The sequence below is a fragment of the Ovis aries genome, chromosome 1, assembly GCF_016772045.2.
Source record: "Ovis aries strain OAR_USU_Benz2616 breed Rambouillet chromosome 1, ARS-UI_Ramb_v3.0, whole genome shotgun sequence".
NCBI lineage: Eukaryota > Metazoa > Chordata > Mammalia > Artiodactyla > Bovidae > Ovis > Ovis aries.
The window spans coordinates 239,135,499-239,145,659 of record NC_056054.1 but is presented as its reverse complement, the minus strand read 5'-3'; the positions used below and the strand labels follow the sequence as shown (position 1 = coordinate 239,145,659).

The 10,161-nt window shown below is 38.4% G+C and overlaps 1 protein-coding gene across 2 annotated transcripts; it reads right to left on the bottom strand.

The window, feature by feature from the left end:
- Nucleotides 1–988: 988 nt before the first annotated feature.
- Nucleotides 989–9,930, bottom strand: COMMD2 (COMM domain containing 2). 2 transcript variants are annotated; one of them, XM_004003262.4, is made up of 5 exons: nucleotides 9,840–9,930; nucleotides 9,667–9,744; nucleotides 8,930–9,012; nucleotides 5,812–5,985; nucleotides 989–3,413 (listed from the first exon to the last, which is right to left on the bottom strand). In XM_004003262.4, exons 1-5 carry the CDS (start codon nucleotides 9,904–9,906, stop codon nucleotides 3,216–3,218), a joined length of 600 nt encoding a protein of 199 aa, XP_004003311.1. In that variant the 5' UTR covers nucleotides 9,907–9,930; the 3' UTR covers nucleotides 989–3,215. The 2 variants fall into 2 exon arrangements, with proteins under 2 accessions (XP_004003311.1, XP_042091653.1); XM_042235719.1 differs by having other exon boundaries at nucleotides 5,812–5,910.
- Nucleotides 9,931–10,161: the final 231 nt, after the last annotated feature.

Here is a 10,161-nt window from a genome sequence, read left to right as displayed (position 1 = left end):
CTTCCTGGATCATGGATTGAACCCGTGTCTCCTGAATTGGCAGGTGGATTCTTTACAACTGAGCCACCAGGGAGGCCCATAAGAATTAAAATTTTCAATAAAAGTACTACTAAAAATGTATTTAAGTTTTTTCTTCTTTAGACTTCAAAAAAAATTTTTTAATACAAGTTAAACTCAGTATAGAAATTAAGAAGGCAAAGAAAGTCATAATCCTACCACCCAGAAACCACCAGGTAACATTTTCTCTCAGTTCCTTAGAGTGTTTTAGACAGAATTCATGTTATAAAATAATGAGACCCTCAGTCCACATTAGTATATTCTAAAGTCCTCTACTACACTGAACATTTTACATGCATGGTCTCATCTGGTCTCTACAAGCCAATGAGATAGGTGTTATTATTCCTATTTTAGAGATGAAGAAAACAAAGCTTTGAGAATTTATCAAGGATCCATAAGAAGCCACAAAAACTAAATTTAAATCCTTTTGTCCATTCCCAAAGACTGATTTCTCATAGGATCATACCCTAAAGGGCAACATACTGTTATACATTTTAAAGGTTCCCACACAAGCATCCTTTACACACTTTTTAAAAAATTAATTTAATTGGAGGCTAACTACTTTACAATATTGCTTTACCCACTCTTAATGCTTTTTCAAACTTTCCTTCGCATCAGGTTCTCATTTTCCAGTTTTCACAAAAGTCTGTTTTCTTCTTATAGTATCCACACCACTTTCTAGTTTGCTATTTTAAATTTACTCAAGCTTGGAAACATCAATAACAAAATAAACTCAGGAAATTTGTGAAATACAAAGGAGACTTCCAATGGGTGAAGTATATGTAGACTTTGTAATTACATATATTGATTATTCCCTATTCACAGAGCTGTTCAGAGAAATGATATGTTACCATTCTGGCTTTGAGACTTAAGAGCTATTATGCTTAAGTCTAAACATGAATCAGCAAATCCTAAAAAATAAACACACTCGTAATCCAAAATGTTTTAATATATATGTAGATAGTTACAGATGGAAAGGCATATCCCAGAGTCAAGAAACTGGTCATATAGGAGAGCATCTGCAGAAAATGTTCATATACAAACTACAAAAAAATTAATGTGCCATAAAACAAACAAGGCACAGGAGTGGGTAAGGGTGTGGAATGTTCAAACAAGAAAAGGAAGAGGCTCATTAGATGCTCTGTGGGGAACAAAAAAAAGTGAGTCCCAGATTCAAAAGGAAGACTGCTCCCAACTCATTCAGGCCCCAAAAAGCAAAGAACATCAGAAAGAACAACAAAGCAGAGAGACTGGAGACAAGGGGTTTTTGTTCAGTCACCAAGTCTTGTCTGACTCTTCATGACCCCATGGACTGCAGCATGTCAGGCCTCCCTGTCCCCCACCATCTCCTGGAGTTTGCCTAAGTTCATGTCCATTGCATCGGTGATGCCATCCAACTATCTCACCCTCTGTCGTCTTCTCTGGAGAAGGGAGCAGCAAACCACCCTAGTATATTTGCCATGAGAACCCCATAAACTGTAATAAAAAGACAAGGGGAGTTTGATACAAATAAAAAAAAGAGACTAACACATGCTTTGTTGTTTTGCTTGGGATAAGAATAATGGGTATAGAGGAAGAATAAAAGTTGCCCTAAGAAGACACAAGGATATTATTTCAATTTCAGCTGCAGTCGGCCCTGCTTATCTCTACCCAATGTGGACAAATAAGAAGCCTCACAGGGCTATTTTTATTGTATAAGCTTGGCAGGCATGTTGCTTTTAACCTGATGACATATGCTACAATTTCATGTACTATGTAAAGTTTTCTCTTATTTGTGAGGTTGTTAACATGAAAGCTTCATTAGTCAAGTTATCACTATAATCAAAAATGATCTGAGTATAGTCTGCTTACAGTTATTTTGCAAGTGCATAACATGTTTCTTCCACACATGTATGGAAAAAAGATGCCTACAAGGGGATGATGGGTGGCAATTTCAATTGTGCTTCTCTTCCACTGGCCTGTTTCCTGCGAGGCTCTCTCTTAAGAGAAAGAAGAAACATGATGCCACTTTGACTTGGAAATCTCTAACTCTTAGGGGGCAAAGTTACAACAGAGCCTGGAGCACTGCTTAGAGTCTGACGTTTCTAAAGCCCTTCCTGATTTGCTACGTGGGATGAGATTCTCAGAATAAGGTTCTGGATAGATATTCAAGACTGAACCCCATTTTCCACCCTTCCACGCAACTTCCTCCTTAAGCCTGTTCCTCCTTAAGTCTTCCTGTGTCCCTGAGAGTGACCTGACATGTCGGCATCTGAATTTTTCAGGCCAGTAGCTTATGGTCACCCACTTAAAAACAACACAAAACAAAAATCAAGTTTTTGTTTAAGGGAGAAGGGAAATTTGCCTGGAAAGTAGTAAACATGGCCTCCCTTTGCCCTCTTTACACTTTATTCAAACAGAATTTTAAAAAGTGACTGTAATTTATATCTAGATAATTAAGAACTGATTACAATTTGTCTGTATCCATTGTTTATAAATGTCGAATGGCAGTGTGTCTCTTAGATGCTTTGGTAATAGGGGAAAAAATTAATCCTTGATAAACTACAATATAGTCACACAAATTTGAGTACTATTTAAACTTATTAGCATGGCAACTTAAACTTAAGCAACAAGGTAAGTACTTAGTATATGCACAGCCAAATAAAATACATGAACTGCCTAAAAAATGTTGCATTTTAAAAATTCATATTCACGTCCCACTATTCTATGGCTATTAACATCATGGTGTGCTTTAAAGTCAAAAACATTAAACTGTCTAGAAATGCTATGAATAATAATAGAATTACATGGTGAACTTTATTTTTAAGTTTAGATCAATAAGGAGGAAAACAATAAACTAGTCAGGAAAAGCATCAAAAAAATATAGTCATTTATATACACAGAGGATTTGAACAGTATAGATTCACTTTCAGGTGATTCAATCCTATTTACACATTTACGATACAAACTACATCTTAACTCAAGAAACTGACCATATTTAGCACCGAGAAAGAAACTTCACTTAGCCTGTGATCATGACCTCAGTATCTTGACACAGGAAAAGAAATTTTATGAAATCTCTATGTATTTATCACTATCAACTTAAAAAATTGTTTTGAAAAATAACTACTGCGTATCATCAATTCACAAGTGATTCAGGAGGAAGAAACAAACTGGGACTACTTGATATTGCGCACGACTCTCCTACAGTGGTTTGTTTTCATCTCCTCCAAGGCTTGCTCCAACTGCTGAACCAAGTGGAGCAGGGTGGCTGGGTCTGTCTGCAGAACTTGAGTGTTGTGATCTCCATTCTGATTAAGGTGGAGCTTTATAGTCACTGATGGTTTAATCTGTTGCCTGAGGCTTCTGCTTGCAAGCTTAGTTTTAAAAGGAATAAGAGCATAATAACTATTTAACAATCATGCTGGACATATGAATAGTGACATTATACCATACACAAAAATTGAATTTCAGATAAATCACAGACTTCAAAATGAACAGTAAACTTTAAAATCTTTGGGAAAAAAAAAACTACGATGTATAGGTAGTCATACAGTATGCAAGGGTTATAAAAACAAAACTCATAAATAAAAAACTGATAAACTGAAATACATTAAAATTATTAAAACTTCTTGGAAAGATATCTAAAAATAGTTAAAAAAAAACACCAAGCCACAACCTGAGAAAAGATACTTTGTAACACATAAAACCAAAAAACAGTATCAAGAATGTATGAAGAAGTGTTCTGACTCAATAAAACCCCCACAAAACCAAGAAAATTGTACAGATCTATGAAAGCACTTTGCAAAAGTAATAAAAATAAACACAGGAAATACGTTCAACTTTATTAGAAAATGGCCAATAAAATCATGCTGTTTATCAGACTGGCAAGAATTAGAAACCTGCCCATAAGGAGCACTGCGAAGTGATGGTAATGACTTGGTAACTTATCTGCTGCTGGTGAGAGTGATGAGAGAATTACTTTGGAAAACAGATAAAATTACTAGCAATTCCACTCAGAGGTACATACCGTAAACTCTTACACATATACACATATTCATAATAGTACTTGTTTCCAAGAGCCAAAAGCTAGACATATCTCAAATATTCTTTACCAACAGAATGGATAAATTGAGAATATTCATACAATGAAATGCTTACTAAATGACAGGGAAGAGAAGTAAACTACAGCAATCTGAACTGTCAATAAATCTAAAAAGAAAATGTTTAATCAAAAAAGCAAGTTGCATATGCCTTCAAGGAGCCTATAATCTGCTTTATACCTTCTCCTGTGTTAATATATATTTAAGCACTCAAGACACTGGGATAGAATTGCTAAGCTTGTCTAGCTGAATTTCTGTAACCTATTCGGACCACTCAAATCAGAAGAATCTACTATTACAGCGGTTTACAAACGTTATTACACATTAGAATTACCTGGGTGACAAGGGAGCTTTAAAAAATCCTGATGCCCAGGTAAAACTCTGTACCAATAAATCAGAACCTCTGGGGCAGAACACAGATATCAGAATTTTTTTAAAGCTCCCTAAGGTCATTTCAATGTGCAATCAAGTTTGGGAACTAGGGAGCTATCCTACATATTCATTTGTTCATTCTCAGATTCACATGGGTCTTTACAACTTATGCTGTCTCCTCTCTCAATAATATCACCCTGATTATCTCCATTCATTTCTTTTTTCTGAAATTTACCCTTCTTTTATTGATGCTTTTCTGGAACATGCCAGTGTACACTGAACTACCTGAGATACAGCTTTTCTGAAATACTCAGAAGTACCTTTATTTATACAGTTATATTCTTTTTTTCCCTCCAGAACCTTATTTCATAACTATCTTTAATTACTAGTTATTTTGAGACATCTAATATCACTAAACAAATAATATCTTTTCCAGCTGAGAAAGTATCTTACAATCCTGGTTCCCAAAGCATTCAGCACAGCCCTAATCAGTGATTGGATGGCATTCAATAAACATCTCTTAACTAGCTTATCTGTCACTGCTTGAGAAAGGGCTGCATGCAATGTCTGAAAACTCCTTTTTGGTTGTGTACGTGGCTTTAAAAACAACCCAACCCTCATAAAAAGAAGGCAGACATAGAAGAATATTTATTGAATCATTTCATGAATAGAAAGTTAAAGAGCAGAAAAAAATAATCTATGCATTAAAAGTCAGGATGCTGGTTGCCTTTGAAAAGGCTGGGGAAGTAACTTGTAGAAGGCAAGAAGGATGCTTCTGAGGTGCTGATCATGGGTGCTGCTTTCATAGGTGTTTTTACCACATGATAATTCATTGGGCTATATACTGACCTATGCACTTTTCTATAAATGTGCTTTATTTAGACAGAAAAGGGTTTTCTAAAAGCTAAGCACCACTTAAAAAATATAGGTAACCATCTGCTTTTCCAAAATAACCTATTTCTTACAAACTTCACAAATTAAACCAATGTGAACATATTAAAAATATAAGAAAATGGGGAATTCCCTGACAGTCCAATGGTTAGAACCCAGCCCTCTCACTGCCAAGAACCTGGGTTCAATCCTTGGTTGGGGAACTAAAGAATCCCACAAGTCTTGCGGTGTGGTTTGGGAAAAAAAAAAGAAAATGAACTATTTGTGAAATGGTCTAAAAATGGACATTAAAAAACTGAAGTTTCAAACCAGAATTTGGTTAAGGTGGTAAAGAATATAATAAGTGTGAAGACATAAGCCTAAAATAAATCTTATATTCTATGTCAGATTTTTTAAAAAAAAGTCATACCTGTACATCCAGTCGCCATTCAAGGCTGTGGTAACTGGGAAGGTCTGGTGCCAATTCACTCAGGATAGTTCTGATCTCCTTTCTGTTGTCTAGATAAAGCTGAAGCAACAATTTGTTCAGTTCTTCAGGAAATCCCAGAACAAAAACAGAATCTTGGAAATCCAGTTCAGAAATCTAAAAATGAATCAAGTTTATCAAAATTTATTTGTGTCTAATAAATGCTGAAATACTGGATATACACACAAAAATATGAATTCTATTGTCTAGTAAAAGAAACAACACTGCTTAGTAAAAGGCAACCCCTGTCCACTATTCCAAATTCTGAGTTTCTGATACATAAAAATAAAAATAAGCAACAAAAGCGAAAACAAACTAGTGGGTCAAAAGGCTTCTGCACAGCAAAGGAAAGCATCAACAAAATGAAAAGGCAACCTACTGAATGAAAGAAAAATCTGCAAATCACGTATCTGATACACAATAGCAAAATAAATAAATAAATAAACCCATAAATAATCTGATTTTAAAATGGGCAGAAGATCTGAATTCATATTTTCCAAAGAACACATGTAGAAGGCCAACAGGCACATGAAAAGATGCTCAGCATCACTCATCACCAGGGAAATGTAAATCAAAATGATGAGATATCACTTCACATCCACTGGAATGGATAGTATTAAAATGACAAGAAACAAGTGTTGGTAAGGCTGTGGAGAAAAGGGAACTCTTGTACACTGTTGGTAGGAACATAAATTGGTGCAGTCACTATGGAAAACAGTATGGAGGTTCTTCAAAAAACTAAAAATAGAACTACCATATGATCTAGCAATTCTACTTCTGGATATTTATCCCAAAAAAACAAAAACACAAATTCGAACAGACATATGCACCCCCATGTTCACTGAAGCATCTATTTACAGTGGATAAAACGTGAAAACAAACTAAGTATCCATCGAAGGATGAACGCATAGAAAAGTTGTGGCATATATACACAGCGGAATATTACCCATCCGTAAAAAAAAAAAAAAAAAGGAATCTTGCCATTTGCAACAACATGGATGGAACTTGAGGGCATTATGCTAAGTGAATTAAGTCAGGCAGAAAAAGAAATACTATATGATCTCTCTTACATGTCAAATCTAAGACAAACGAAAAACAAAAAAAGCCCCACAAAACTCACAGATACAGAGAACAGATTGGTGGTTGCCAGAGGCAGGGGGTAGGTGGAAGAAAACGGTTTAGGTAAATCTTAGTGGGATATTCAGATGCTGACCAGACACATAAAGTCATGTATTTGGTCACCAAAGGGACCAAAGGGAGAGAAGGACGTGGAGTCACAGATTTTGGCTATCCAATGGAACAACATTATTAGGGACCAAGCAACCCTAACATTGGTGCTGACTCTAAATAGGAAAAAAGGAAACTGCCAACAGCAGGCTTGCTTTTACTCCCTTACTGGATGACCAACATGAGGAGGGATAAATAGGTGGAGAAAAAGTAGAGGAAGCACAAGTTTTTTGTTTCTCTTCCCTTCATTGCATTTGCCTCAGCCACTTTAATACTCTACTTCCCTTGCCCTTTTCCAGTTTCTGCACGCTGCCCTTTTTGGGAGGGGATGTCACTGTCATTAGACTTGTTTCTGTTTGTAACAGCATAGGCTTGGGTTATCTTGTCCCTTTAGCAAGTATTTCCTGAGATCCTACTATGGGATAGGTCCCATGCTAGGAATAAAGAACTGAATAAATCAAATGGGCTCAATCCCGGTGAGGAGGGCTTATAGTCTTTGGGACCAGGTGGGTTAGGTTTGTTGACCAATCACATCAGGTAGTCTGTCAGAAGATTCAACTCGACTAAATCGAAGAGCAAGAGGCTAGAGATTGATTGCGAGGAGGAGAGCAGCCAGGTAAGCTCTGAAGAGGGCCAGAAAAGATCACCTAGGAAGCAAAGATGAGTTCCTGCATCAACTAATGGAACACATTTATGTGACAGAGCATTTGCTGTGGAACACCTCTAAGTGTAACATTTTAGGAAGTCTGACAAAAGGAATCTATCAAATATATTTTTATGCAGTTAACCACTCAAATAATCTAATTATTTCACCCTAATTATTAGGGTGAAACACCATAACTCAATAAGCCACACTCTGTCTTTCATCACTTCCAGCGTGAGGATTTGCTATCAAAATGTTAAGCCTTTAGGGTAGTTTCCCAAATTTACCTGACCTTAAGAATGTTTTAAAGCACCTTAGAAAAATATTCTCAAGCCCCTCTTCTGGAAAATCTGATTCAACAGGTTTGAGACAGGAATCAGAAATTTGGTTTAAAAGGGTCACACAACATTCTCACTAAAAGGTAAGTCTGAGAAACAGTAGAATGGACAATATATAAATTAAGCTGTGTGTCTGTGTGTGTATGCGTGTGTGTGTGTTTGTGTATGTGAGTGAAGTCATTTCAATCCTGTTGGATTCTTTGCGACCCCATGGACTGTAGCCCACCAGGCTCCTCTGTCCATGGGATTCTCCAGGCAAGAAAACTGGAGTGGATTGCCATGCCCTCCTCCAGGGCATCTTCCTGACCCAGGGATTGAACCTGAGTTTCTTATGTCTCCTGCATTGGCAGGTGGGTTCTTACCACTAGCACCACCTGGGAAATCCCATGTAGCCAGCTGTAATTTTTCAAATATTTTTTTCTATTAAGAGCATGGAGAAACAACAACTGGCACAAGATTCTCAGCCAGTATTAAAAAGGGAAAAATGTGGGAAAAAAGGAAAAAAATACTTTATTAAAATACAAAAAGAACTGCCAAAACGCCCAGTTTTCTCAATTCTCCAACAAGCTAGATACTGCTAATACACAAGAAGTTAAATCATTTCATTCTCTGTCTTCTTAGGATATACACAGTAACATGTGGAATTACAGGCAATTCTAATTTATACCAACAAGAAGCATTCGTGCCAGCAGGTCACCTTACAGTCAGATTATGTACGCATGGCTTCACTCAATCAATTATAAATCAGTAACAACATTACTGAAATGAGGAGATCCTACCAGGACTGATACACAGAGTATACTGAACCTCCTTAAGGTCCTGGTAATACAAAACTGCCCACAAAAGCCCTTACCATGAGCTTTGAACTTTCAGTGAGGAGGTATATTAAGCCTTCCACACCATGTTGGACAGTGTCACTACTCACGCTGAGTTTTCCTGAAAAAGAGTAAATATGATCCATTACTCCATGTTTTCGAACACTGCAATAAAAAATAATTTTGGTAATAACCTCCTGTTCATCAGCCATTCCCAGGCAAATGCCTTCAGTTATTTCCCACCATGTAACCTTCTTTACAAAATACAGATGCGTGGAGACAATACCAGGTGTACTATCCCTCTCCTGAGCGCGCAGCTACTTCAAGCCTAACAGAAGAGACAATATCGGAAACTTCCCCTCGTCCATCGGGGGAAAAATAGTTCAGTAAAAGCAGATGTCTGAACAACGAACAACAGCCAAACACTTACGTATTTATGGTTCACCGAACTATTCCACACACTTGGATGCATATAAGCATCATAGTGTATCCGGCAAATGGTGTTATGTCCATTACACGCCAAAAAACACAAGCTTTTTTTTAAAAACAAACAAACAAACAAACAAACAAACAAAAAACCTCAGTATTTAGAGCACGGGCAGGATCTGCGCCCTGACTTAAGAGCCCTTCTGCCACAACGGCGGGGGGGGGGGGGGGGGGGCGGTGAAGGGGAGGGTACAACCCTTGTCCCAAGAACCCCGTCCTCTCCACGGAGATAGAGAACGGCCCACACTTCCCAGAGCAGACTGCACAGCTGTGCCTCCCTGTTTCTTACTGGCAGCGCCTTCGTAGATCTTGGGGTTCGAGCCACGCCTCAGGAACTCCACCGCAATTCGCCCAAACTCTGCGACCACTGCAACGGAAGCCAGGAGACCCTGAGCGCCAGGCGCTCCCTCGATCCCCTCCCCAGACCGCAGGGATCCACCCCCCGCCGCCGCGCGCCCTAACCCGCGCTGTCCACTTTCGGCAGGAAGGCCAGGTGCTCCTTGTGCTCCTCCGACAGGTCCAGCAGCATCTTCCCTGGGTAGCCAATTTCACTGGGCAGCGCCGACCCCACCCTCGCGACTTCCGGGCCCCGAGTCCAAGCGTAAAGAGGCTCCGGCGCTTCAGCGCCCGGAGGTTTGGGTTCCGGCTGAAGGCCGCCCTACACTCAAACGCCTTCCTAAGCGCAGACTGAGAGCAGGAGATCCTTCAGTTTGTGAATCAGATGTCCCCTGCGGGGCTCAGAATGCCTTGCTCTGAGGAAGATGAAAAGAAGTTTAAAATTCTA

Coding starts and splice junctions, on each gene's coding strand:
- COMMD2 (XM_004003262.4), bottom strand. CDS start 9,906: ATGCTGCTGGACCTGTCGGAGGAGCACAAGGAGCACCTGGCCTTCCTG. Junction 9,013..9,666: donor GATCTACGAAGGCGCTGCCA/GTAAGAAACAGG, acceptor ACTCTTTTTCAG/GAAAACTCAGCGTGAGTAGT. Junction 3,414..5,811: donor AATGGCGACTGGATGTACAG/GTATGACTTTTT, acceptor TTTAAAACTAAG/CTTGCAAGCAGAAGCCTCAG.